This window comes from Pipistrellus kuhlii, unplaced genomic scaffold (assembly GCF_014108245.1).
Source record: "Pipistrellus kuhlii isolate mPipKuh1 unplaced genomic scaffold, mPipKuh1.p scaffold_m20_p_91, whole genome shotgun sequence".
NCBI lineage: Eukaryota > Metazoa > Chordata > Mammalia > Chiroptera > Vespertilionidae > Pipistrellus > Pipistrellus kuhlii.
In genome coordinates, this window is record NW_023425597.1 from 548,945 (window position 1) to 576,586 (window position 27,642).

The following is a 27,642-nucleotide window of genomic DNA, read 5'->3' on the forward strand; positions in this document are numbered from 1 at the left end:
TGTGCGGGCATGCATGTGAGTCTGTGCGGGCACACGTGTGAGTCTGTGTGGGCATGCATGTGAATCTGTGTGGGCACACGTGGTCTGTGTGGGCATGTGCGTGGGTCTGTGTGGGCACACGTGTGAGTCTCTGCGGGCACACGTGTGAGTCTGTGCGGGCACGCTTGTGAGTCTGTGTGGGCACACGTGGTCTGTGTGGGCACACGTGGTCTGTGTGGGCACATGTGGTCTGTGTGGGCACGTGCGTGGGTCTGTGTGGGCACGCGTGTGAGTCTGTGCGGGCACACGTGTGAGTCTGTGCGGGCATGCGTGTGAGTCGGTGTGGGCACACGTGGTCTGTGTGGGCACGTGCGTGGGTCTGTGTGGGCACACGTGTGAGTCTGTGCGGGCACGCGTGTGAGTCTGTGTGGGCACACGTGGTCTGTGTGGGCACACGTGGTCTGTGTGGGCACATGTGGTCTGTGTGGGCACATGTGGTCTGTGTGGGCACGTGCGTGGGTCTGTGCGGGCACACGCGTGGGCGCTAGGCCACTGCCGGCTGACCCTCTGCGTGGCAGGCAGCGTCCCGCAGGCAGACCAGGGCCCCGTGCTCGGGGAGGAGCACAGCTGGAGGAGGCCCCGCTGTGCCCCCTCGGTGCCCGGTGCCGCCCCGCAGGCCTGGGGTCACTCCTCCTCGGAGCCCCTGGTGCCCACCCCCAGCACCGGGGCGGGGCTAGGGCCTCTGGGGCCGGCAGGGGGGAGGCTGGGCCGGAGCCTGCCTGCCGGGTGGGGTCAGGGAGGCCCGAGGCCCCTGCATGAGGCCGTGAGCAGAGGCTTTGGGACCGAGACCGAGAGCTCTGCCCTGGGGGTTCCGGGGACACAGCCGAGCCGCCTCCCGCGTCCCCGAGGCAGGGCACTCGTCCCTGACCCCTGACCCTGATGCGTGTCCTGTTCGAGGACCAGGGCCAGCTCAGTGTTTGCAGCAACTTCTTCTTAAAAAAAAAGAAAGATGTTCTTACTGATGTCAGAGGGGAAGGGAGAAGAGAGAGAAACACTAACGATGAGAGAGTCCCGGGTCGGCTGCCGGGCCCCCTGGGGTGAGCCCACGCTGGGCCTGTGCCCTGACCGGGGACGGACGGGACATCCTGGCTCCTGGGTGGACGCCCAGCCCTGGGCCCCGCCGTCCGGACTGCGGCCATTTTCTCTCCTCTCGTGTGGCTGTCACTGGCTGGGGTGGCTGGACCTGGGCAGCCTCGCCCCCTCCCGTGCCCTGGCCGCCCGGGGGCGGGTCCCACGTGTGAGGGGGTCTGAGCAGGGGGCCGGGGCTGGAGGGGCTGGAAGGACTGACGCCCCCCCGCCCCCCCGGCGGGCACGGCCGGCTGGCTCCGGCCGAGGCAGCTGCGGGGACAGCTGGCATTCCTTCGCGCGGCCGGGGACGAGAGCGTGAACACGGGATCGCCCTGTAACCAGAACCTTCTCGGAGGACCCTGCCCCGGGCGGTGTCCTCGAGTCTGTTCTGTAACAAAGACGGCCTGTGTGCACCCCGGCCGGCCGCGGCCTCGCTGCCAGGACCGGCCTATCGATCAGGCCGTTCGGGAGCGGGTGGGGCGGGGAGGAGGAAGCGGGGAAATGTTTGGAACATTCCCGAGAACACGTCACCGAGCCTTGGCGAGGGCCTGCGTCAGGTGGACGGGCCGGGCCGGCGAGGGCCCCGGGGGAGGGAGGGGAGGGTCGGCCGCACGTCCACCTGCCCCTCCCGGCCCCGCCCCCTCCCCTCGGCCACCGCGGGGCCTGCGTGCTCAGCTGGCCCTGTTGGGAGGGGGGCTTGGCTCATGCCTGGTGCTGGGTCCACCGGAGGCCGGGGCCCCCAGCTGTGGGAACTGCAGGCCGGCCTGTGTGTTTCATGGCATTTCCTGTTTTCCGGCTTCAACCCGGGAATGCAGGGGCGGCCTGGCACCTGGACCTTCCTTCCGGGGGCCTCCCTGCCCGGAGCCCCTTGGCCTCCACCTCAGGGGCCACCCTCCTCCGTGGGAGTCACCCTCCCCTGTGGGAGCCACCCCCCGCTGGTCTGGGGGAGGCGGGAGCTCTGGGCCTCATCCGTTCTGGGGCCGACCAGGGCCCATCACCAGGCCGGCGCCCACTCAGCAGGCCCGTGGCCGGCACCGTGTGTGTGTGTGTGTGTGTGTGTGTGTGTGTGTGTACGCGCACGTGCATATGTGTGCGCGTGTGTGCATTTGTGTGTGTCCATGTGCGTGCCTCTCTCTGTGCCTGTGTGTGTCCATGTGTGTCTGCATGTGCACGTGTGTGCCTGAATGTGTATGTGTGTAAGTGTGTGTGCCTGTATGCATGCATGTGCATGTGTGTAAGCGTGTGTGCCTGCGTGAGGCTGCGTGTGCGTGGCTTCCAGGTCTCTCCCTGCACAGCCCGGCGTCTGGGTGGTCTCTTCCCCCACCTCCCCCCACAGCCCCCCTCTCTCCCGCTTTTTAGAAATTGATGACTCAGCTCCAGGTCGGTCGGTAACCAGAGCCGGGGCCTCCCGGGCTGGGGTGCAGGCGGGTGGGGGGCCCAGCGCCAGCCCCAGCTCGGTGCGGGCGGAGGGGCCACTGCCCCCTCAGAGCCCTCGCCCTCCCCGGAGCAACACCTGCCGGGAGGTGTCCGCTCGCCGGCTCCGGCCGCCCGGCCGGCTCCCGCCCCCGCCCGCCGGCGAGTGCGGCCGGAGCAGCCCGGCGGGGATTAGGGATTAGGCCCCGTCCTGGGACAGGTGCTCCCTTTATGCTCGGGGCTGGGGCGCCGTCATTGGCGCCGTCAGGGGGGTCGGCCGGGCCGTTTTGTTCGGCCTTGTTCTCACGTCTGACCCGGCCAGCTGGAGCGGCTGCGGGGAGCGGGCAGCAGCTGACACCACACGGGGGCTCGGGGCGCAGCGGGGGCCGCGGGCGCCGGGACGGCGGAGAATGGGACGAGCTGCGGGGTGCCCGGGGGCCGGCGCAGGGGGCTCACTGTGCAGGTGCAGAGGCCGCACGCCCCTCGGAGCCGCAGCCACGCCCGCTCCGTCCCCACAGAGCCAGGCCCTGGCGCCATCGACCGCTTCCCTTCCCCGTCACTGGCACCTCGGAGGGAGCTTGGGCCCTAACACCCCAGCCCCCAGTCCCAGCCTCAGCCCCAGTCTCAGCCCCCAGCCCCAGCCCCCAGTCCCAGCCCCCAGCCCCAGCCCCCAATCCCAGCCCCCAATCCCAGCCCCAGCCCCCAGCCCCAGCCCCCAGCCCCAGCCCCCAGTCCCAGCCCCCAGCCCCAGCCCCCAATCCCAGCCCCAGCCCCAGCCCCCAATCCCAGCCCCAGCCCCCAGCCCCAGCCTCAGCCCGAGCTCCAGCCCCAGCCCCAGCCTCCAGCTCCCAACCCCAATCCAGCCTCAGCCCTCAGTCCCCAACCACAGCCCCCAGTCCCGGCCCCAGTCCCAGCCCCCAGCCCCAGCCTCAGCCCCAACCACAACCCCCAGCCCCAGCCCCAGCCCGGCCCCAGCCTGGCCCCAGCTCTGCCTCACAAACTGGCCTCAGAGCCGGCACGGCAGCCACACTGGAGCCGGGGGACGGCCAGGCCTGCAGAGGGGGGGGGGGGGGGGGACCAGAGCCAGGGCTGAGGCAGCCTGTGGGGTCAGGGGGAGACGCCGGGACCAGGCCCCTGCAGTGAGCACGTCTGTGGGCCCCGGGCCCCTGGCTGGGGGGCTGCCTTGCCTGGGAAGGTGTGAGACGCCCCGTTCTCCCAGCTCAGAGCGCCCCTCAGTCCCCTCGCCGGCCGTGGAGGGGCCGGGCAGCGCGGGCCTGGCTCCTGGCTGTGGGCGGCCTGTGTGGGCGTTGCTCTCCCAGGCCCGGCGCCCGGACCACCCAGACGGATGGGCTCCAGGTGGGGGCGCCCTCCCTGGCCTGGGGCTCCGTGAATGGAGCATTGGGGGTGTCGGGCCTCGGGCGGGACCGCGGGGGGCGGGGGGCACCGGGGCGGGGGGCTCAGCCTGAGGAGAGTGCCCCCCACCCCCCAGGATGAAGTGGGACCGGGTCCCGGCGGGAGCTGGGGTTCGATAGGGAGTTTTCAGACCTGATGTCCTCCTGAAACCCAAGGGGGGGGCGGACGGACGTACGGACGGACAGACCCACCACCCGGGCCTGCACAGGGTGCGTGGCCTCTGGGGTGTGAACTCTGCCACTTGCACCCAAACCCACTTTAGGGGTGTTCACACTGGCACCTGCGGGCACCCCGAGACCATCGCCGCCATCAGGGCAGCCAGCACATCCCTGACCCCCAAAGTGTCCCCGTGACCTGGGGACCCCCGCCCCGCCCCCGCTCGGGAGGGCGGCTGGCCGGCCCCATCCCTGTGCGTTGGCTGCGGGTCCCGGTTCCCTGTCCTCAGGCTCACGCCCTCCTGCCCGCGTGGCTCCTTCGCTGGGCGTGGCCGTGGCGTGTCGATCCTCTGTTCTTTTTCATGACCAGGCGTGTTCCTGCGTGTCTGCCACATGCTCGGTGGCATTTGGGTCGTCCCCAGTCGTGAGCTACCGTGAACACACGCGTGTCCACATTGTGGGAAGGACTCGTGTGTCCTTTCATGGATGAGAAGAGGGAACGGCCCACCGCTCAGTCCATGTGGGTCTCACTTCTTTCGTCTCTAAGTGCATTTCATTGATTTCAGAGCGGGGGGGGGGGGGGGGCATCCGCGATGAGAGAACCTGCACGGCCCCGCCGGGCCTGTGCCCCGACCGCGAATCGAGCCCTAACCTCCTGGCTCCCAGGTCGATGCTCGACCCCGGAGCCAGCCGGCCGGGCTGGTTTTCCTCTTTAAGAACCGCCCGCGCCGACCTGCACTCCGCCTCCGTGGCTGCCCGTGCCTCCGCCCTCAGCCACACGCGCCGTCTTCCACGTGAGCCCCCCGCGGCCGGGCAGCGTGTCCCACGTCCTGTGTTCCCTCCTCGCGGCTGTGATGCAGGCCTCTCCCCCGGGTGCCCCCTCCGTGTGGCGTCTGATGAGCGGGCACCGTTCCTGGTCCCTGCCCGTCTCCCCTGGCGCCGTCCGTCCGTCCTTCAGGCACCGGGCTGCGTGTTTTACAGATTACGCCCCCCCCCCCGCCCACGGCGTTCCTTCTCCTTCACGTAATGGTGCCTTTTAAACACGAAAAGTGGCCCTGGTCTGTGTGGCTCAGTGGATAGAGCACATGTGTCAAACACAAGGCCCACGGGCCAAATCCGTCCCGCCAGGCCTTGCAATGTGGCCCGCACCGCGCTGTCATCACTGCACTCCGCTGCGTTTCCATCACAATGACAGTTTATGACTGTTCAGTAAACCATTCGGCCCGCGATTTAGGCTGGATTTTAGATTTTGGCCCCTTCTCTGATTGAGTTCGACACCCCTAGGATAGAGTGTCGGCCTTCGGACTCAAGGGTCCTGGGTTCGATTCCGGTCAAGGGCATGTACGATGATTGTGGGCACATCCCCAATGGGGGGTGTGCAAGAGGCAGCTGATGGATGTTTCTCTCGTCGATGTTTCTATTGGTTGTACTAATATGCATGTAAACAAGTTCTTCGGTTGATCTCTTATCTCCCTCAGATCTCCCTACCCTCCCCACTATAATTTGACAGACTACTTGTTGCTTTACTGTCTCTATATCTATCTTTTGGTTCATCAGTTTATAATGTTCTTTATTATCCATAAATGAGTGAGGTCATGTGGTGTTTCTCTTTCATTGATTGGCTTATTTCACTCAGCATGATGCTCTCCAATTCCATCCAGGTTGCTGCAAATGATGAGAATTCCTTCTTTTTTATGGCAGCATAATATTCCATTGTGTGAATGTACCATGGTTTTTGTATCCAATCATCTGCTGACAGGCACCTAGGCTGTTTCCAAATTCTGGCTATTGTAGATTGTGTCATCAATGTTTCTAACTCTCTATCCCTCTCTCTTCCTCTCTATGAAAAATCAATAAAAAATATATGTATTTTAAAAGATGAAAAGTGACCCATTTTCATGGAGTAAAATATATTGCTTTTTCCTTTTTTATGTGTTTTGTGCTGTTTTTATGCCACATTTCAGAAATCTCTGCCAAATATGTGATTACTGAGATTTTCTTCTATTGTGTTTATTCTTCTAGTAGGTTTATTTTTTCCATTTATTGAGAGGGGGAGAGAGAGAGAGGAAGAGGAAGAGAGAGGGAGGGAGAGGGGGAGGGAGAGAGAGAGGGAGGGAGGGGGAGGGAGAGAGAGAGGGAGGGAGGGAGAGGGAGAGAGGGAGGGAGAGAGAGAGAGAGAGGGAGGGAGGGAGGGAGAGAGACAGAGAGACAAAGAGAGAGGGAGGGAGGGAGGAAGGGAGAGAGAGGGAGGGAGAGAGAGGGAGAGAGAGAGGGAGGGAGGGAGAGGGGGAGAGAGAGAGGGAGGAAGGGAGAGGGAGGGAGAGAGAGAGAGGGAGAGGAGGGAGAGAGGGAGGGAGGGAGGGAGGAGGGGAGAGAGAGAGGGAGGGAGGGAGAGGGAGAGAGAGAGAGAGGAGAAGGAGGGAGAGAGAGAGGGAGGGAGGGAGAGGGAGAGAGAGAGAGGGAGAGGGAGGGAGAGAGAGAGGGAGGGAAGGAGAGGGAGAGAGGGAGGGAGGGAGAGGGGGAGAGAGAGGGAGGGAGGGAGAGGGAGAGGGAGGGAGAGAGAGAGAGGGAGAGAGAGGGAGAGGGAGGGAGAGAGAGAGAAGGGGGGGTTGCACTTATCCGAGCACGGGCCCCCTCTGGCCGCTTCCGTTTGCAGCTTCAGTCGGAAGCCTCCGTGTGGATCCGCGGTTGCTCTTTGCAAACCCGTGAGTGAAGGCTGAGGTGAGCCACATGTGTGAACGCCGGGCTGTGCCGCTGCCACGTGTGGGAGAGTGGCCCTTGCCCATCACGTCACGTGGCCCTTCTCCAAAGCTCGGTCTCTGGGATGGGGCCGGCTCCGGACTCTGTGCGGCCCGCGGGTCTGAGTCTGTCCTGCCCCGGCCGCACGGTCCCCAGGGCGCGGCCTGTAAACCGTCTCGACCTCATGCTTCTCTGTCAGTGGCCGTGGTGAGTCCAGGTCTGTTGCGTTTTATGTGCAAACCAGAGGCCGGGTGCACCAACTGTGCATTTCCAACGCTCCCCGGGGAAGGCGCGGGCCTCACGTGTGCCGTGTGCGATGTGCCACGGGGCAGTCCGTGTGTCGGCCGCGGACTGGTGTCTCTCGGCTTCTTTCCAGTTGTGGGTTGCTCGTGGGCGGACCTGGCACCCAGGGGCTCAGCTCACTCGCCCTTCAAGCCTCTTTCTTTTAAAAAAAATTTTCTTTCTTTCTGGTTCAGGGTTTTCTGTGCTGATGATCCTGTTGACCCAGTCACTTTTATTTCCTCCTTTTCCATCTCTGCTTTTTGGGTTGTGATTTGTTTTGTAAAGATGTTTTTATTGATGTCAGAGAGGAGGAGAGAGGGAGAGGGAGAGACATCAAGGATGAGAGAAGATCACAGACAGGCTGCCTCCTGCACGCCCCACACTGGGGATCCAGCCCACACCCCAGGCCTGTGCCCTGATGGGGATGGTTTCTAGGTTGACACTCAGCCCCTGGGCCACGCCGGTGTGTGTTCTGGCCGGGAGGCCGTGGCCTGGCCGTGCGGTGGGTGAGCTGGGGTGTCGCTGGAGCGGGCAGCGAGCGGGCTGCCGGGTTTGTGACCGGTTTCTGGCGCGGATGGAATGGTCATGTCTTTTCTCCCTTTGCTGGTAACATGCCCCCGGCGCCCCCGCCTCTCCCCGTCCGTCCCCGTCCCCGTGCCTCGTCGAGGCCGTGGTGCAGATGTCCCCTCGCTGACCTCCCCAGCCCCCCACCTGGCCGGGCGCATTTCCCACAAACGCGCTGGGCCGGCCGCTCGCATCTGCGGCCGCGAGGGAGCTGCCGGCTCGTGTTCCCGGAGCCGTGCTGCTCTTGGCGTCGGCGAGGGGCCGGAGGGCGGGGGGCCAGCGGGCGGGGAGCCGTGCGCGATGGCCGCCCGCGTCCCCGAGCCCCCGGCCCGGGCTGTCTCAGGGGAGCCCCGTTTCTCTCCTGGCCCCGGGCCCGGCCCCCCGTTCCCGAGCGGATCCCGGAGCCTGTGTGTCTGGAGGGGCTCGTTCCCACGTTCCGGCGCCCGTGATGGATGTCGGCCGGGGCCTGGGGACCGGGTTTGCCGCGTCGGCATGCAGCTGTCCGGATGCGGCTCCTCCCTGCTGGAGCCGGCCAGCGGGCGCCTGCTCCGCGCTCCCTCCCGCTGCGCCGGGGGGCGCACCCCCTCTCCGGCCGGAATGCGGGCGCGCCCTCCGCCCAGCAGGCCCGCGGCTCACGCTCTGTCCGTGAACTCGGCCTAACACGGCCCGGGCCCGGGCTGCTCGCTGAGCCTGGCACAGCGGGCCGAGCCGTCCCTCCGCCCGGGCCCTCCTGAGGGGAACGGCGCGGCCCGGCGCACACGCGTGGGCACCGCGTGCACTCACGGCACCGCTGCACCCGGGCACGCTCCCCACACACAGGCCCGACCTCCGACCTCCGGCCTGGGCCCGGGGCCCGGGGCCCTCGGCTCAGCCGTAGGGAACCCCACTCGCACCCGGGGCCACGCCGGCTGCCCACCCGAGGCTCTCGGTTCGGCGCGCGCCTAGTTCTGGGTGAATTCTTCGGTAGAACTTTCCAGAAGCTCAGGCTCTCGGCGATAAGTCCCACCGCCCGCTGCCCTCCCCCCGGCCCCAGCAGGGAGCGACCACAGGGTGGGACTGCCTTTGGGGCTGACAGCCCTCGTAGTGGGGTTCTGCGGATGGAAATAGCCGGGCGGCGGGGAAGGGGCTGCCTCGGGCAGGGCCGCGGGCCTCCCTCCGCTCCGACCACTAATTGCAGGGCAGCCGCGGCCCCTCCTGTGCGAGGCCCCGTGTGGGATCAGGGGAGTCTCGGCCCCGAGGCCGGACTGTGGGGCTCCGGGGCTCAGTCCTGCTGCTCCGAAGCCCCCCGTTCTCGCTGCTGAGAGTCCTGGGCGCCCCCCCCGTCCCCGGCCTTTCCTGCCCCGGCCGGGGGGCGGCCCCTCCCCCAGGAGGCCCCCCTGTGCTGAGCTGAGCTCTGCCCTCGGAGCCTGTCCTGCCATAAGAAGGGGCCCGTCTCCCGAGCCGGGACCCTCCCCGAGAGCAGCTCAGGCCGCGGCCGGACTCCCCAGGGACCCTGTCCGGCCTCGGCCTGAGCTCGGAGCCCCCGAGAGCCGGAGGCCGAGGCCGGGCCGTGGGCGGGAGTCCCTCCGGCGTGAGACGGCGTCTGATCCAGGCCCTTGTGCCGGTGTGCGGCGCCCGGGGGCTGCCTGCGCCCCACAAGCTCACCAGCTCAGCCTCACGCTCATGGGCCCCTCCTTGTGCGGTCGGTGTCCCATCGGGGCCGGGCACGCCCAGAAACCCTGTTCCTATCCCGCCCATGCCGAGCTCAGGACCCGGCGGGTGCATCGGAGGCACAGCGCCCCCTGCGCAGGCGGAGGCTGGGCGCCCGTGGTCTGTGCAGCTCGGGGCCTGGGGGTTCACTCTGACTGTCTGCTCGGCGCCCGAGGAGCGCACCGGCTGTGCTCCGGGCCCCACCGGGTGTGTGCGAGGCCAGGGCTGCCCAGGAGGCGGGACACCCAGGCCCCACCGGGTGTGCGCGAGGCCAGGGCTGCCCGGGAGACGGGACACCCAGGCCCCACCGGGTGTGTGTGCGAGGCCCGGGGCTGCAGGGAGTCGGGACACCCAGGCGCAGGCGGCTGCAGAAAAACAAGTTATCTACCGTACTCGTGTCTGTGCATCCATACCTGTCTGTATCTACCTACCCCGTCTCCGTTCTATATCCACACCACATCCACATCTATAGCCACATTCCTATCCATATCTATATCCATATCCATTATCTGTATATTTATATCTATATCTGTATCTATATTTATATCTATACCTATATCCACACACACATCCACATCTATATCCACATCTGTATCCATATCTATATCCATATCCATTATCTGTATCTATATTTATATCTCTATCTGTATCTATATTTATATCTATACCTATATCCACATTCACATCTATATCTATATCCACATTCATATCTATATCCACACCCACATCCACATCTATATCCACATCTGTATCCATATCCATATCTACATCTACATTCACATCTCTACCGATAACCACATCTACATCCATATCTATATCTATACCTAATCTATATCTATATCCACCTCTGCATCTATACAGGTTCCTGTGAACCCTATAAAAGTGATGTTGGAGATGTTGCTTTATTCACCCATGAGGCTGTGGAGGGGTGAAGGGAGAGGGAGGACATTAAGTGAGACGCACGAGTCTCAGGACGGCAGGGCCGGGACTCCCAGCTCAGAGCAGGCTCCCTCTGCAGTTAGGGTTCAGCAGGGTCTCGGTGGTGGAGAAAGTTGGGTGTGATTAGCTCAGAAACCACAAGCCACACGGAAGCAGCCACGCGGGAGGAGCCACGTGGGAGCAGCCACACGGGGGGAGCCACACGGGGGGAGCCGTGCCGTGACAGCCCACGGGGAAGATGGGGAGAGCCTGATGGACCCGGTTTTGCACTATATGCGAACGGCCTGCATTTCTCTCCAGCGGGGACGAGGTGCCGGCCACGGGGAGAGCTGGGCCCTGTGCCCCCGCCCTCACCTCAGCTGCCTGACGGGGACGCTCACCCCGGGGCCCACGCCGCCGGCTGGGGTTTCGCTGGGTGTGCGAGCACGGGCTCCCACACGGTGATGTTCCCTTGTTAGAGGCGAATGTAACAGAAAACACACGTCTGAGCACCAACACGCAGACGCCTGCTGACGGCGCCTCCCACCTGCCGTCCCGGGTGGCGTCTGGGGGGCCGCACGGCCTTTGTGTGCAGGTCAGAGGTCACGGGCAGCAGGGACAGACACCCGGGGTCACAGGGGCAGCCCGGACCGCAGGCCGAGGCGGCCGAGGAGGAGGTCTGGGGAGCCGGGAGGTCGGTCCCAGGGTGGTCCCAGCAGCTGCCCACGCCAGGCGACGCCGTGGCGGGCGGGGGCGGCGGCGCGGAGGCCCAGCTGTGCCCAGCACATGTCGGGGCAGGAGCCTGTCGGGGGCGCAGCTGCAGCAGCTGCCGCGGGCGGGACCCCGAACAAAGGGCGCTTTGAGCAGCCTCGCGCGGCCTCGCACCGTCCGGCCGTCCGGCTGACCGGGGACGCCGGCCGCTCCCTCTGCCCTGGCAGCGCACCCCAGAGGCCTTCGGGGAGACCGGGCGCACAGGTCCTGCGGGTCTGAGGGGGCCAGGCCAGGCACCCCCAGGCCGCCAGGGTCGGCGGTGACGTTCGTCCTGGAGCCTGATTCCCGCTTCAGTCAGCCCTGACCCCAAGCCTGCTGTCCCTCGGCCCCCCAGTGCCCCCTCCCCACTGCCCCCCCAAAGGTGGCCTGTCCTCGAACCGAGCGGGGCGCCAGGCAGGATCAGGAACCCCCAAAGTGAAAGCAATGCTTTCATCCTCGAGGTCGGGTGCCTGCCGCCCGGCCCAGGGGCTGCTGCCTCGGACCCCGCTCAGTCCGGGCGAGCAGCTCAGGCACCGTGCCCGCGGGGGAGCCCCGGACCCCAGCTCTGAGGTCCCCCCGGGCTGATGCGGACCAAGTGGCAGATCAGGCGGCCGCCCTCCGTCCCCACACGTTTCAAAACCCCTGAGCCATCGCCATCCCCCGGTGCCCTGAGAGTGAGCCCTGACAGGCGCCTGCCCCTCAGTCTGTCTGACTCCTGGGTGTCCGGATCGCCGCTGCCCCCCCCCACACCCCGGGCGTGCTGGCACCCCACCTCCCGCCCAGCCCGGAGAGGCGGGGGGCTCCAAACCCATGGGGGTGAGGCCCCCGGACCCCGGGCCCCGGGCAGGCCAGGTCCCCGGCCCGGCCATTTCTGATCTGTAGGCCGGGCCGCCCGGAAGCCGGACCAGCTGCTGATTCGTGGGGGGCAGACCCAAGACAGGGTGCTGACCGCTGCGTCTCCTCTGCAGCTGGTGAACGGATGGATGAGTGAAGGAGCCGGGGCCTCGGGGTACCCAGGACCCGCTGAGGGTGCTGCTCGGAGGTCCAGTCTGGCTGAGGCCATGCTGCCGGGCCCGAGGCAGGCAGAGGTCGCAGGCCGGGCCTCCCTCCCATCCCTCCCAGCAAGCCGGCTGCCGTGTCGCGGAGCTGGGGGCCCGGCCGCTTCAATACGGGGAGCCCGGCGGCCAGTGCCGGCTCGGCATTCCAGACCCAAACAGGATTGGGGGATTAGCATTGCTCGGAGTTACCCTAAACCTCACCTTCCGGGGTCCCCGTCTCCGCCGGCACCCCGAAGGCAGGGCCGCGGGTCCCGGGGCGGAGGCGGACGGACCGGGTCACGTGCCCGTCGGCGGAGGCTCGAGGCCATCATTCCTTCGAGGTCTCGCCCCAGACGCCTGTCACCCCAGACCTGCCCAGGAAGCGGCTGACGAGTTCAGTGACTTAAAAATCCTCCGGAAGCCGAAACTGGTGTTGCTCAGTGGATAGAGCATTGGCCTGCAGCCTGAGGGGTCCCGGGTTCGATTCTGGCCATGTACCTTGGTTGCGGGCACATCCCCAGTGGGAGGTGTGCAGGAGGCAGCTGATCGATGTTTCTCTCTCATCGATGTTTCTAACTTTCTATCCCTCTCCCTTCCTCTCTGTAAGAAATCAATAAAACATATTTTAAAAAATTAAAAATGCTCTGAAACGAGAGAGAAAGAGGCCAGCTGTGCCCGTTGGGAGCGGTCTCCGGACACACACGGCCTGAGACGCAGTGCCTGCCGGCTCGTCGCTCGGCCCGTCCACGTGTCCGTCCCTCCTCCCATCTCCTCTCAGTGTGCCTGTGTCAGGTGCCCCCGGGCTGGACGTGCCCCCCTGCCCTGTGGGCTCGGCCAGCTCCCAGCCAGGGCGCTGCCCCTGAAGCTGAGGAGGAGGAGGGACGGTGCCACCAGGAGGCCACGGAGTCTGCACCCGTTTGCCCCGCCACGAATCCCCTGTTCCCGCAGGCCCCCCGTCACCCACAGGGCTGGCCCCCCACACCGGCGGGGGTTCTGGGCAGCACAGCGCCCTCATGCCCAGCACTGCAGAGTGCCAGCCGGCAGCGCCCGCGCCCTGTGCTGGGCTCCGTGGCGGAGGCCTCCGTGGCGGAGGGCATACGCCGGGCGTGGGAGCGGGTGCTGCTGTCACCCTGGGAGCAGACGTGGGTCCTGGGTGGCAAGGGCAGGGAGCCTGCTTTCGGTGGCCTGACCCCGATCGGCATGACTTGAGCCGGCGTCAGGATGTGCTTCCTCTGAGGCTGAGCGCAGTGCCACGGCGTGGCTGTGCCACAGAGGGTCTGAGCCACGGAGTGTCTGAGCCACGGCGTGGCTGTGCCACGGAGTGTCTGAGCCACGGCGTGTCTGGGCTGCTGGGTGCCCCTTGAGATTCCATCAGCGTGGAGGATGCCTTTCTTCTGTTTGGGGGTCCCCGAGGGTTCGCACCGAATCTCAGTCCCCATGGCGCTGGCTCGGCCACGGCCCCTCCCAGGCCACGGTGGCTGGTGCACTCACATTGGTCTGTGTCTCCTCTCGCCGCCGCTGCAGCCTCTCCCAGCCTGTGTGCGCCCGCAGGCCGCTCCGCTCCGTGGCGGAGTGACGCCCGTATGCACGCTTTGTCGGAGGCCAGTGTGCACGGAATTGGCCGGCACTTCCTTCTGGGTTGCCTGCCGTTGGCCAAAACAGCACAACCGACACAGCAAGGCCACCGATTCCTGCGTGCAGACTCCGAACCCCACATTGCCAAGCCCGTGGATTGGGCCTCGAGGGGTTTGGGGGTCGCTCCCCCAGATGAGTCCCCATCACCGGCCGACCAGAGGGTCTCCACCTTCTCTCCCAGGGCACCCCTCGCGCCCGTCGCCCCTCCCAGCTCCGGCTGCTCTCGGGGCTGCGTGGAGAGGAAGTGGGGGTGGAAGGGGCGCCCGTCTCGTCCTGGTCTCAGGGAAAGCCGTCGCCTCTCCCGTTCAGACGCCGTCGGGGGTTTTCAGGAGCGCCGGGGTGTCAGCGGGAAGGTGCTGGGTTCCGTCGGACGTGCTCTGAGTGCTGAGATCCTGTGCTCCCCTCACTCCTCGGGGTGAGGCGTTGTACTGATTGACTATCAGGCGCCGAACCGTCCTTGCATTCCAGAGTAAATCCCAGTCTGTTCAGCATGTCTGGGCTTTAGGGGGTTTTTTACATCGACGTTCCTGAGAGGCGGCTCTGGGTGTGGGTTTTCTTTCTTTCTCTTCCTTCCTTCCTTCCTTCCTTCCTTCCTTCCTTCCTTCCTTCCTTCCTTTCTGTTTCTTCCTTCCCTCCTTCCTTCCTGCCTTCCTTCCTTCCTTCTCTCCTTCCTTCCTTCCCTCCTTCCTTCCTGCCTTCCTTCCTTTCCTCCTTCCTTCCTTCCTTCCCTCCTTCCTTCCTGCCTTCCTTCCTTCCTTCTTTCTTTTTTCCTGGGAGTGACTCCGTGTGGCTTTGATGCCGGGGTGATGCCAGCCTCACTATAAGCCGGACCGTCCTCCTCTTCTTCAGATTTGGGGGGAGTCTGAGGCGGACGGGTGCCGGTTCTTTCCCTGCTGATGGACCTCACCTGCAAAGCGGGGGCCGGGCCTCTCCCTTTGGGGGGGGGGGGGTGATTCCTGCCTCTGTCTCCCGGCCGGCCACAGGCACGGGCCCGCCTCCTCCTGGTGGGACTGTGGGAGGTTTGGGGCCACTTCGCCTGACTGGCTGGTGTGGTGGGTGGCGCGGGCCTTCTGAGCCGGAGTCTCCCCTGCCCGTCTTCACAGTCCCCCCTCCCCCCATCGTCCGTCTGTCCTGTGTGTGTCTGTCCGCCATCGCTCAGATGCCCACCTCAGCCCTCGCTGCGCCCAGGCCCCCGGCTGCAGGCTGGCAGGGCCACAGCCTCTCCGGAGTCCGGGCAGCCATGGGGTCTCCCTGTGGGAGGCACAGCCGGCTGTGACCCGGCCCCTCAGCCTGGGCCGGGGCCCACGATGCCCTCTGACCCCATTGGCTCTTCCCGCTGCGCCCAGCCCCCGGCCGTGGCGGCCGCGTGACCCTGGGTGCCGCCAGGCTTGAGCGCCGGCCGGAGACCGGGGCCCCGGGCCAGGGCCCCCTCCTGACCCAGAGCCACCGAGCCGTGCGGGCACCCCCCGCCCGGGCCTGCGAGGGCCTGGTCTGTGGGGCCGGGTGCCCTCAGCCGGCGTCCGGGCCGGGCAGGCCCCGGTGCGGCTGCGGGCAGGCGGGAGCGGCAGGCGCGGGCGGCAGGCGGGAGCGGCGGGCCGGTGGGAGCGGCAGGCCCTGGTGCGGCTGCGGGCAGGCGGGAGCGGCGGGCCGGGTGGGAGCGGCGGGCCGGGTGGGAGCGGCGGGCAGCGGGCGGTGGGCCGGGTGGGAGCGGCGGGCCGGGTGGGAGCGGCGGGCAGCGGGCGGTGGGCGGCGGGCCGGGCGGGAGCGGCAGGCGGGAGCGGCAGGCGGGAGCGGCGGGCCAGGCGGGAGCGGCGGGCCGGGTGGGAGCGGCGGGCCGGGTGGGAGCGGCGGGCCGGGTGGGAGCGGCGGGCCGGGTGGCGGGCGGGGGCAGCGGGTGGCGGGCAGGGCAGGCCCCGGTGCGGCTGCGGGCAGGCGGGAGCGGCAGGCGGGAGCGGCAGGCGGGAGCGGCAGGCGGGGGCGGCGGGTGGGGGCGGCAGCGGGCTCACGGCCTCTCCCCGCAGGAGATTGTGCTGGTGGTGTTCTTCGGCACGGAGTACGTGGTGCGCCTCTGGTCCGCCGGCTGCCGCAGCAAGTACGTGGGCGTGTGGGGGCGGCTGCGCTTCGCCCGCAAGCCCATCTCCATCATCGGTGAGTCTCACTGCCCCAGAGTGTCCCCCGGAGTGTCTCTCAGGAGTGTCTCTCAGGAGTGTCCCCCGGAGTGTCCCCGGAGTGTCTCTCAGGAGTGTCCCCAGAGTGTCTCTCAGGAGTGTCCCCGGAGTGTCTCTCAGGAGTGTCCCCGGAGTGTCTCTCAGGAGTGTCCCCAGAGTGTCTCTCAGGAGTGTCCCCGGAGTGTCCCCCGGAGTGTCCCCTGGAGTGTCCTCAGTGTCCCCCGGAGTGTCCCCAGAGTGTCCCCCGGAGTGTCCCCGGAGTGTCCCCCCCTGAGACCCAGGCCACACCCCGGGAGGGCAGGCCGGGCAGGGCAGACCCCGTCCTGAGCGCCTTGGAGGCCTGGCTCCACGGCCTGTGACAGAGGCCGGAGGGGGACCTGCCCTCAGGCGCTGCTCCCGGGCGGGGGTTCGGGTGCGCTGGGCACAGCGGGGTGCCTGCTGCCCTCAGAGGCCCGCGGGCCGGCCTGGGGTGGGCCCCGGTCCCGCCGTCGCCAGCTCTTCCCGCGGAGCCGGCGGCTGGGCTGTGACAGGACCCTCCGCCCGCAGACCTCATCGTGGTGGTGGCCTCCATGGTGGTGCTCTGCGTGGGCTCCAAGGGCCAGGTGTTTGCCACCTCGGCCATCAGGTACGCCGGCTGCGGGCACAGCCGGGATCGGGCCATGGAGCTGAGTTAGGGATCGGGCCTGTCTGCTCCTCCGTCTGCGGGAGGGGCCGGCTGAGGCGGCCGGGGGCGGGGAGGGCCGGGCAGGTCTGGCCCCGGGGAGGAAGGCGAGGGGACGGGGTGGGTGCAGTGAGGGGCGGTTGGAGGGCAGTGCCCGGCGGGATGCCCGGGGTCACCGGCTCTCCTCCCTCGCAGGGGCATCCGCTTCCTGCAGATCCTGCGGATGCTGCACGTGGACCGCCAGGGCGGCACCTGGCGGCTGCTGGGCTCCGTGGTCTTCATCCACCGCCAGGTGCGTGGGGGCGGGGGTGGGGCTGGGGCTGGGGCTGGGGTCACGGTTGGGGTCAGGGTCGGGGTCAGGGTTGGGGCCGGGGCTGGGGCTGGGGCTGGGGTCAGGGTTGGGGTCAGGGTCGGGGCTGGGGCTGGGGCTGAGGCAGGGGCAGGGCTGGGGCAGGGGATGGGGCTGGGCTGGGGCTGGGGCTGGGGCTGGGGCTGGGCTGGGCTGGGGCTGGGGCTGGGGCAGCGGCTGGGGCTGGGGCTGGGGCAGGGGCAGGGCTGGGGCTGAGGCTGGGGCTGGGCTGGGGCTGGGGCTGGGGCTGGGGCTGGGGCTGGGGCTGAGGTGGGGGCTGGGGCGGGGGCAGGGCTGGGGCTGGGGCTGGCACCCTGGTCTGCCTGAGGCGGCACCCACATTTCTCAGGGTGGGGACAAGGGGGTGTTGGCCGAGGAAGGGGAGACGGGCCACCTGGGGGGGGTGTCCGAGGCTCCGAGCCTGAAAGCGGCCATGACCAGCCCGGGGGCTCTCGGCCCCTTTGCTGCTCCCGGGTCCCCCTGGGAAGCCGTGCCGCCCAGACCGTGTGCCCAGGCGGTAGGGGCGGCCCCCAGCGGTCTCGGACGGGGGTTGTGAGAAATGGAGTGGGAGAGGCGGCAGAGACGGTGTGACCCCGTCGGGGTGCGTGGGGCCTGGAGGCCGGCGTGGGCACCCTCCCCGGCCCGCCGCCTCCCGCGCCGCCCGCTGAGCCGCCCTCCCCCCAGGAGCTGATCACCACCCTGTACATCGGCTTCCTGGGCCTCATCTTCTCCTCCTACTTCGTGTACCTGGCCGAGAAGGACGCTGTGAACGAGGCGGGCCGTGTGGAGTTCGGCAGCTACGCCGACGCCCTGTGGTGGGGCGTGGTAAGTGGGGCCTCGCGGGCGGGCTGGGTGGGGGCTCCCCGCCCCGGGCCTGGTCTCTCCGGACTCCGGCCCCACAGCCGGTCCACAGCGAGTCCACGCCCTTCCCCGGCACGGCCGCTGGGCTGCGCGAGCTCCCGGCCTGGGCGGCGAGTGGCCGAGCGGGAGCCCTGAGCTGGGGCCGGGGGTGCCCGGTGCTGGGACCAGGGAGACGAGAGGGTGGCAGCCGGCAGGCGGTGGGCTCGGGCTCGGGAGACACACCGGTCCCAGGGGCACAGGGCAGGGCAGGGCCTGTGCCAGCCCCACATGCTTCTCCTCCCAGGAAGGAGGCCCCTCTAGCCAGGCTCCCCCCATCGGGCGCCCCTCTCAGAAGGGGGGGTAGAGGGCAGCCGCCCCCGGGTCCCCACCCACGAGGCCGGGCTCCCAGACAGAGCTCCTGACGCCGGGCGAGTCTGTGTTTTCTGGAAGCTTCCAACAGGCCAGGCTGCTCGGCGAAGGCGAGGGCACTGACCCCGCTCTGGGCGGGCACGGGTCTGTGCCCCCCGGGCCTGGGTCTGGTGGGCCTCGCCCTCGGCGGCGAGCTGGCCCGTGGTGGGCAGAGGGGCACCGGCCCGGAGAGGGGCGGAGGGCGCCCGGGGCCAGCAGCACGCGGCGAAGGCGGAGGCTCGGCCGGCCGGGCTCCGGGCGCCGGGCTCCGGGCTCCGGGCTCGGTGCCGCCCCCTCCCTCCCGGCTCCCCCGCCCTCGGCACCGCGGCGCGCCCACTCCCACACCTGTGCAAACATCCGCCGCGGCCGGCCGGGAGAACGGCCCCTTTGTGCCGGCTTGGCACCGGTGCCCCGGCCGCCGCCAGCTGCAGCCCCCGGGCCGTGGCCCTGGCCCGGCATTGTCCCCCGGCCCGGCCCGGCCGCCTGGCCCTGACGCCCGGCGGGGCACGGCCCCATTCACAGCGGCCGCCCGCAGCTGTCCGAGCCCCGGCTGAGTTATGGGCTGAGCTCCTGGCGTCCCGGACAGACAGGCTGCCGGCGGGGGCTCCGGCTAGGGCGCCTGTGGCCGCAGTTGCTCTGCGTCGGTTTCCTGTGTCCCGGCTGTGTGTTCCCCACCCACCCCCCGGCCGTGCCGCCCCCCCCCCCACCGCCCAGCCCTGAGAGACGGGGGCTCCGACCCCATGGGGGTGAGGCCCCCGGACCCCGGGCCCCGGATCCCGGACCCCGGACCCCGGACAGGCCAGGTCCCCGGCCAGGCCACTTCTGATCTGCAGGCTGGGGCCGCCCAGGAGCCAGACCAGCTGCTGAGTCGTGGGGGGCAGACCCAAGACGGGGCGCCGGGGCCTGGGGGGTGCTGCACGCTGCGTCTCCTCTGCAGCCGGAGCCCGCGGGAGGCTGGGAGCGCCCCGCGGGCCGGCAGCCTGGTGGCTGCTGGGTGATCGGATGGATGAGTGAAGGAGCCGGTGCCTCGGGGCCTCTGCCTGGCACCGGGCAGTGGGGTGTGGCCTCCGGGCTGTCCCGGAGGCTGTCCCCAGTTCCCACCGCAGCGAGGGGCTGGCTCCGTGGCTGGGCCCCGTCCCCCCTGAGGTGGGGACGCCCTGTGGTGAGTGCCCCCGCGTGCGGCCCCGCCGGCCGCAGGTGGGAGGTGGGGCCTTCTCCTTCGCCGGGAACAGAACGGGTGTTTGTTCGCGCCGGCGGCGGTGGCGGCTCTCACACTCGGCCTCTGTTCCGAGCAGGGTCTCCGGTCGGAGCCGCCGGCCTCTGTTTTCCCGGATCTAAATTTAGAGTCCGGCCTGGAAGCAGGCAGCCGCCCCCTCTGGGCCGCCATTTCCCGGCCCGACTCCCGTCCCGCCCTCCTCGCTGCTGCTGTGGCTCCGGCCTGGCGGGGGGCGGGGGGCAGGGGTCAGAGGGCGCTGGGCCGAGTGGGCGCCTGGGTGAGGACCGGGCCCCCAGACACGCACACAGGAGCCCTGGCGGGGCCGGTGCCAGGACCTCCTGGGAGCTGGGGTTTGGAGGCCCCTGGTCCCCGGGGTGGCAGCCCGGCCCCACCCTCTGGGCCGTGGTCGGCAAACTCATTCGTCCACGGAGCCACAGATCCACAGACGGCGACTGACATTTCTTCGGAGAGCCAAAATTTTTAAACTTCAACTTCTTCTAACGCCACGTCTTCAACACAGACTCGTGTTTTGTGGAAGAGCCGCCCTCCAGGGGCCAGAGAGCCGCCTGTGGCTCGCGAGCCGCGGTGTGCCTTCCTGGCCTCCGGGCGTGGCGTCCGGGGCTGGGCGGCCTCGGTCACGCCCAGAGGCCACTTCCCCGCGGGGGCGCTGGGCTCAGAGCCGCCCCGGCCTCCGTTCCCCTCGCTCAGGGCACCGGTGCCAGTTCGCGAGGGGCCATGCCACCGTGGGAGCCCTGGGGGCCCTGCTCTGGGCCCCCCGCCCCCGGGAAGATGGCCGTGCCATTCCCGGACGTGTCAGCCCGTGGCGTGCCAGCGGGTCCGGGTTCGGCCCAGGAGGGCGGCCTCAGCAGAGCGCGTGGGGCCCTCGCGTCCCGTCCTCCGAGAGGGAAGGGAGCAGCAGGGGCTCGTGGGAGGACGCGGCCCTGGAGCGGCTGCCGGGCCCGCGGACCTGCCGCTCGGCATTCTGGCCGCCGCGGGGTGGGGGCGGGGTGGGGGCGAGCCGGGGGCGGCGGGGCCGCTCCTGAGCCGCCTGGTCTGCGGCTCCGGAAAAACAAACAGCCGCTCCGCGTTTCCTTGGGCGGGACCTCGTTAACCTGACAAAGCGGGTCTGTGACCGGCCGGCTCTCCGTGGGGGCTGGGGACCCGGCCCGGGGACCCCGGCTGTGCTGGCTGGCCTGGGGGGCCTGCAGGGGGCGGGGGCTCTCTGTGCCCCTCGCCCCACCCCTCCGCTGCCCTCCCTCCCGGCCTCCCGCCCTGTGGGCTTTTGCTGGGGTTTTGGTCATTTCGAAGGCCGTGTTATGTTTTTGTGATGTTTCCTGAGTTTCGGGGCACCCCGAGCCTTGTGCCCAGGTGTGGGTGCCCCCACCCCTGCCACCTCGTCCCCGAGATCCCTGCCCAGGCTCAAGCCAGGCCCTGGGGTTCCCAGACTCAGTGGGCAGCTCGGGGCCGGGCCAGTGGCTCCAGAGTCCCCATAGCACGTCCCGTCCGCTCACGCTGGAGCCCCAGCCCCAGCCCCACTGTCCCTCCGCAGCCAGGGACGGAGGCCCCAGACGGGAGGGGGACGGGCTGCGGCAGCATCTCGGGGAGGAACGGACAGAAACATGTGGTGCTGGTGGCGTCAGGAAGTGGTGTCATCCTGTCGGGGGCCGTGCTCAGTAGGTGGCCTGGGACAGCCCCCGGGGTGAGGGGGCGTGGGCAGGAGGCGGAGGCCTGGTGTCCGCGCGGCCCGGTTCCCGTCGGCGCCAGCCGTGCCACCCAGCGAGGGCCCAGGAGCAGCTCACATGGTGGAGATCCCGCCCACCCCGCATGCACCGGCCGGGCAGGACCCCATTGTGTGCAGAGCGCTTAGTAGGGCAGCACACGAGGAGTCCGGCAGAGACCGCCTGCCCCTGCTCGTGGGGTGGAGGTGGTTTAGGGGGCAGATGCCCGTGCCCGGATTCTGGGGCCTCGGCGCTGACCACTGCCCCTCCCGCCTCCCAGGTCACAGTCACCACCATCGGCTACGGGGACAAGGTGCCCCAGACGTGGGTCGGGAAGACCATCGCCTCCTGCTTCTCCGTCTTCGCCATCTCATTCTTCGCGCTCCCAGCGGTAGGTGCTCACCAGCCTCCCCCAGGCTCCAGGCCAGCAGGTCCCACTGTGAGCAGGTCCCACTGTGAGCAGAATCCCCACTGTGAGCAGGTCCCACTGTGAGCAGGTCCCACTAGAGCAGGTCCCACTGTGAGCAGAATCCCCACTGTGAGCAGGTCCCACTGTGAGCAGAATCCCCACTGTGAGCAGAATCCCCACTGTGAGCAGGTCCCACTGTGAGCAGAATCCCCACTGTGAGCAGAATCCCCACTGTGAGCAGGTCCCACTGTGAGCAGAATCCCCACTGTGAGCAGGTCCCACTGTGAACAGAATCCCCACTGTGAGCAGGTCCCACTGTGAGCAGAATCCCCACTGTGAGCAGGTCCCACTGTGAGCAGGTCCCACTGTGAGCAGGTCCCACTGTGAGCAGCGTCCCCGCTGTGAGCAGGTCCCACTGTGAGCAGAATCCCCACTGTGAGCAGCGTCCCCGCTGTGAGCAGGTCCCACTGTGAGCAGGTCCCACTGTGAGCAGCGTCCCCGCTGTGAGCAGGTCCCACTGTGAGCAGAATCCCCACTGTGAGCAGCGTCCCCGCTGTGAGCAGGTCCCACTGTGAGCAGGTCCCACTGTGAGCAGGCCCCACTGTGAGCAGGTCCCACTGTGAGCAGGTCCCACTGTGAGCAGCGTCCCCGCTGTGAGCAGGTCCCACTGTGAGCAGAATCCCCACTGTGAGCAGCGTCCCCGCTGTGAGCAGGTCCCACTGTGAGCAGGTCCCACTGTGAGCAGGTCCCACTGTGAGCAGAATCCCCACTGTGAGCAGGTCCCACTGTGAGCAGGTCCCACTGTGAGCAGGCCCCACTGTGAGCAGGCCCCACTGTGAGCAGGCCCCACTGTGAGCAGGCCCCACTGTGAGCAGCGTCCCCGCTGTGCGCAGGGTCCTGCTTAGCAGACTGCTTTTGGAGAAGACACGAGACGCCCAGCTTCCTGCCGGGCCCCTGTGGAGAGGCAGCCGAGAGGGCCGTTCCCTGCACACTGGGGGGCAGCCTGCTTATTCCGCCCCAAGGGGTAGGGTGAACCCCAACAGCAGCTGCCCTGTGGTTCCCCGGGGAGGGAGCACGTGCCCTGCGCTGTGGCCTGGGAGGGGCCCACGTCCCTCCCAGACCACAGCCAGGGGTGAATGTGGCCCAGGGTGAGTCAGGCGCGCTCTGCGTGTGTGTGCGCACACGGTGTGCTGTGTGACCGTGTGGGTATGCATGTGGGATGTGTGTGTGTCACGGGTGCATGCATCGTATGCATTTGCACGTGCTTTGCACCCGCACGTGTGGTGTCTGTACCCGTGTCCCGTGTGTGTGTGTGTGTGTGTGTGTGGTGCGCACACATTGCGTGTGAGCTGTGGATACTGTACTGAAGCGCACGGTCACAGCCACAGTGCAGTGCTGGGTGTGCATGTCCCGGGCGCCTGGACCCTCTGCCCGGGGGTCTCCCTGCGTGAGGCTGGTCCCCCCGTCAGCCTCCCGGGTGCAGAGGGTCCTCCTCCGCCGGCCACCCCCTGCCTGGGCGGCACCACGTGGGCCGTGCCGGCCGGCAGCCTGGGCCGAGGGGCTGAGCACCATCTCCCCCAGGGGATCCTCGGCTCCGGCTTCGCCCTGAAGGTGCAGCAGAAGCAGCGGCAGAAGCACTTCAACCGGCAGATCCCGGCGGCGGCCTCGCTCATCCAGGTGAGGGCCTGCCCTCGGCCAGGGGTTGGGCCGGGCTCAGGGAGAGGCAGCCCCAGGCCCCGGAGCACCCAGCCACGGCCTCCGGGCTGGGCCTCGGCCCCCGGTGCGGGCGTGTGCTGCCCGCCGCCCGGGGGGCTGGGGCGAGGGCCGGGAGGGAGGCCCCGCTGCCCGCGGTGGGGGCGGGGGCACGGCAGGATCGGCTGCAGCTTCGGCAGCCCCCCCCCCACGGCTCGGCAATGACAGCCTCTCCCCGGCTGCAGACGGCCTGGAGGTGCTACGCGGCTGAGAACCCCGACTCCGCCACCTGGAAGATCTACGTGCGGAAGCTGCCCCGCGGCCACAGCCATGCGCTGCTCTCCCCCAGCCCCCGGCCCAAGAAGTCGGCCATGGTACCCCCCCCCCACCCCGGGACAGGCCAGCGGGGCCCAGGCGGACAGCAGTGGGAGAGGCCGGGAGGGGCCCGGCGTTGGGCTGAGTCACAGCCGGGATAGCGGGGGGCTCCGGGCAGGCTTGGCTGCAGTGGAGGGTCCCCCTGGGCCCAGGCCCTCCCAGGGGACCCGCCTCGGCGTCCAGCTCCCTCTGCGGCCTCTGCGCCCGGTCCCTCGGCCGGAACCTCCTCCCCAGGCCCCACGCCCCTCCTCCCCCGGGCACGGCCTCCGGGCGCCTGGGCCGGCCCCGCAGACCCCCTCACGCGCTCGAGCCTCCGGGGCCCCAGCCCCGTCCCCAGGCCCCGCGTCTGCCTCTGCCTCCGCCTGTCCACCTGCCCCGGCCGTGAGCTCTCAGGCTGAGGCTGGGCCAGGCCCTGCGGGTGGGGGTGCTGGGGCCGGGCCCTGTGGGTGTGGGGTGCTGGGGCCGGGCCCTGCGGGTGGGGGGTGGTGGGCTGGGCCCTGTGGGTGGGGGGTGGTGGGCCGGGCCCTGCGGGTGGGGGTGCTGGGACCCGGCCTGTGGGTGGAAAGGCTGCGGGAGACGCCCGGGAACCACCAGGTCATCGTCTGGTTTTGTGGTGGTGGTCTCAGGTGAAGAGGAAAAAGTTCAAGCCGGACAAGGACAATGGGCTGAGCCTGGGAGAGAAGACGCTCTCCGTCCCTCAGATCACGTGCGAGCTCGCCGCGGAGGAGCGGCGGCTGGACCCCTTCTCCGTGGATGGCTACGACAGCGCCGGTGAGCCCCGCCCCGCGCACACCCCTGCCCACTCTGCCCCGCGCCCCGCCGCCCCCGCGCCCCGCCGTCCGGTGGGCTCAGGGTCCCTGGGCCCGGCCGCCCCCGCGCCCCGCCGCCCCCGCACCCCCCCGCCCCCGCGCCCCTGCCCACTCTGCCCCTCGCCCCGCCGCCCCCCGCGCCCCGCCGTCCGGTGGGCTCAGGGTCCCTGGGCCCGGCCGCCCCCGCGCCCCGCCGCCCCCGCACCCCGCCGCCCCCGCGCCCCTGCCCACTCTGCCCCGCGCCCCGCCGCCCCCGCGCCCCGCCGTCCGGTGGGCTCAGGGTCCCTGGGCCCGGCCGCCCCCGCGCCCCGCCGCCCCCGCACCCCGCCGTCCGGTGGGCTCAGGGTCCCCGGGCCCAGCCGCCCCCGCGCCCCGCCGTCCGGTGGGCTCAGGGTCCCTGGGCCCGGCCGCCCCCGAACCCCGCCGCCCCCGCGCCCCTGCCCACTCTGCCCCTCGCCCCGCCGCCCCCGCGCCCCTGCCCACTCTGCCCCGCGCCCCGCCGCCCCCGCGCCCCGCCGTCCGGTGGGCTCAGGGTCCCCCGGCCCAGCCGCCCCCGCGCCACACCGCCCGCCCCGCCGCCCCCGCGCCCCGCCGTCCGGTGGGCTCAGGGTTCCCGGGCCCCACCACCCCCGCGCCACACCGCCCGCCCCCGGACCCCGCTGTCCCCACCGTCCGGTGGGCTCAGGGTCCCTGGGCCCGGCCGCCCCCGCGCCCCGCCGCCCCCGCACCCCGCCGTCCGGTGGGCTCAGGGTCCCCGGGCCCCGCCCCCCCCGCGCCACACCGCCCGCCCCCGGACCCCGCTGTCCCCGCCGTCCCCGAAACCCGCCGTCCCAGGACCCTACTGTCTGGTGGGCTCAGGGTCCCCGGGCCCGACGTCGCCTCAGAGCCCTGTCCCTGCTTCAAGCAGGGCGCAGAGTCCCTGCAGGAGGCCTGCCCCCTGCACCCCCCCGGGAACCCCCGTTCTGTCCTGGACTCCAGGCTCCGGGGCGCCTGAGTCATATGGTGGCTGGTGCCCCGGTCAGGAGAGGGGTGCCCCCAATACGGACCCCTACCAGGGGCTGGCACCAGGCACTCCGCTCGCTGTCCCTCCCAGGCCCCCTCCCCTCACGGGCGGGTCCTGGGACCCACGGGCCATCGTCCCAGCGTGGCGAGCCCGTCTTCCACCCTCCGCACCCACGGGCACCGGGGCCGGCCACCAGCACTGGCTCTCGGGCAGAGGACCGGCTGTGTCCTCTGTGCCTCGTGACCGTCGCTGCAGGAGGCGGGCGGCGCGCTGGGGGCCGGGGGCCGGGGGAGGGCACCACCGTGGGAGCCGGGCACATCACGTGCCTCTGGCTGTGGCTCCGGTGAGCCGGGGCGGGCACAAAGGACGATTGTGCCCACAGATGCCCGGTGCCCGCGGCGGGGCTGGGGCAGGGCCATTGTCGGGATGCAAATGGGGGCTTTTCTGCGGATGCTAATGGGCAGGTCGGGCCGGGAGAGGCCTCCCCGTCACCAACTGCGGGCCGGCGCTGGGTCCATTCAGCCGCGTTGCTGGGCGAGGCGCGCCCGCCGCATGCTGATGAGGCGCCGTGCCCGGAGGTCGGCGCCTGGCGAGCGGCTCCGCACGGCCGTCCTCTTCCCTGGTGAGGCTGTCCCGTCGCAGCCCCCGCGGCCAGCCTCACCCCGAGGGCCGCCCGGGGCCTGGCGTGGAGGGCCTGGCATGCGGGCAGGGGCGGCCCCGGCTCCGTCCCACGGCCGACAGGTGCACCGTGGGCGGGCGGACGGGAGGTCAGGCGGACGCCACCCCCTCCCGCACTTGGCCGGCCGGGGGGCGAGGAGACGCGTGCCCCCACCCCGTACGGAGCTCGTGGTGGTTTTAGGAAAACGGGAAACGCACAGGCCGGCAGCTTTGAACACTTCCTTAAATCTGTGCAGCTCAGGAACAAAGCAACACACTCTCCCTGGCCCTGCTGGCGTGGCTCAGTGGGCAGAGCGCCGGCCTGCGGACTGAAGGGTCCCGGTCAAGGGCACAGGCCTAGGTTGTGGGCTCGGTCCCCTGGGCGGGGCGTGCAGGAGGCAGCCGATCAGTGATTCTCCATCACTGATGTGTCTCTCTCTCTCTCTCTCTCTCCCCCTCTCCCTTTCTCTCTGACATCAATACAAATATATATATATATTTTTAAAGGAATAAACTATTAATGTTTATAGTAGCCTGGGTGAAACTCAAAGTAGTAACCATTATTTTTTATTGATGAGAGAAGGGGGGAGAGGTTTGTTTCATGTATTGACGCATTCATTCATTGACTGATTCTTGTATGTGCCCTGACGGGGGGTCAGACACACAACCTTGGTGAATCAGGACCTGCTCTGACTGGCTGAGCAGTGAGAGGGCTCCGAGTAATTAGGAGTGAGAAAAGCCAGGCCAAAAAAAAAAGAGAGCACACACTGTCCTACTTTACCTCTGTAAGACCCAGGACACGCAGACCGCCGTAGAGGGACACGCTCAGTGGCCGCCTAGGGATGGGGGCCTGGGGACGGTTTTGGGGAGGCGTCCACGGGACACAGACACAGGACTCCCGAGCGGGGGTTGGGGGTGAGGGTGGTACGACCGTGACCTTGACTGTGGCAACGGTCTCGTCGTGCGTCGACAGTGACCAGATTGTATCCTTCGAACACACACGCAGCTCACGGCGGGTCCGTCTGCCCACGGGGAGAAACACACAAAGGAAAACGTCTTGCAGCGAGCAAACAGCCAGACCTGGTCTGGGAATGGCGCAGCGGCGCGTTATCGCGCCGCACACTCCCGTAAATCATTGGGAGGCTCACGTCGGCGAGAAGCCGTTCCCAGGAAAGGAAATACCAATCAGTCTTGGGGATGAAAAGGCGCTGATAAGCCGCATTACGATAAGGGAAATACAAATTAAGGCGCTGGATGCCTGGCTTATCTGATGGCTCAATAGCAGGCATCTGAGAGCGCCCGTGGGTGGGCTCCGCGCTCCTGTGGGAACCGGTGTGCGTGCGGACGCGGCTCCCCGAGAGGGACAGGCCGCTTCCGTGGGCGTCACAGGCTCAGGCGTCCTCCGAGCCCGCCGGAGCGCACGTCCGCTCAGGGGTCTGTTACCCAGACACCGACGTGTGTGTGTACATGTGTGTGTGCACGTGTGCATGTGTGTGCGTGTATTAAACAGCAGGCGTGAGCCAGCCTCCCCCCTCCGTCACGCCCGCCTTGCTAGTCCGTCCACTCTGCACTGTCCCCTCTGCCTGGGGAAGGGCGCCCCTGTTGTCTGACCCCCAAAATGACAGTGCTCAGGGCT

At 68.9% G+C, this 27,642-nt stretch overlaps 1 protein-coding gene across 2 annotated transcripts in view; it reads left to right on the forward strand.

The window, feature by feature from the left end:
- KCNQ1 (potassium voltage-gated channel subfamily Q member 1) overlaps positions 1-27,642 on the forward strand; it is a 190,498-nt gene that overhangs the window by 20,835 nt on the left and 142,021 nt on the right. For both annotated transcript variants that reach the window (XM_045578218.1, XM_045578219.1), the window contains 8 exons: positions 15,724-15,850; positions 16,417-16,495; positions 16,727-16,823; positions 17,564-17,704; positions 21,342-21,452; positions 23,052-23,147; positions 23,408-23,536; positions 24,164-24,308. In XM_045578218.1, coding sequence (XP_045434174.1) covers positions 15,724-15,850; positions 16,417-16,495; positions 16,727-16,823; positions 17,564-17,704; positions 21,342-21,452; positions 23,052-23,147; positions 23,408-23,536; positions 24,164-24,308 — 925 coding nt within the window. The remainder of the gene's footprint in view (positions 1-15,723; positions 15,851-16,416; positions 16,496-16,726; positions 16,824-17,563; positions 17,705-21,341; positions 21,453-23,051; positions 23,148-23,407; positions 23,537-24,163; positions 24,309-27,642) is intronic.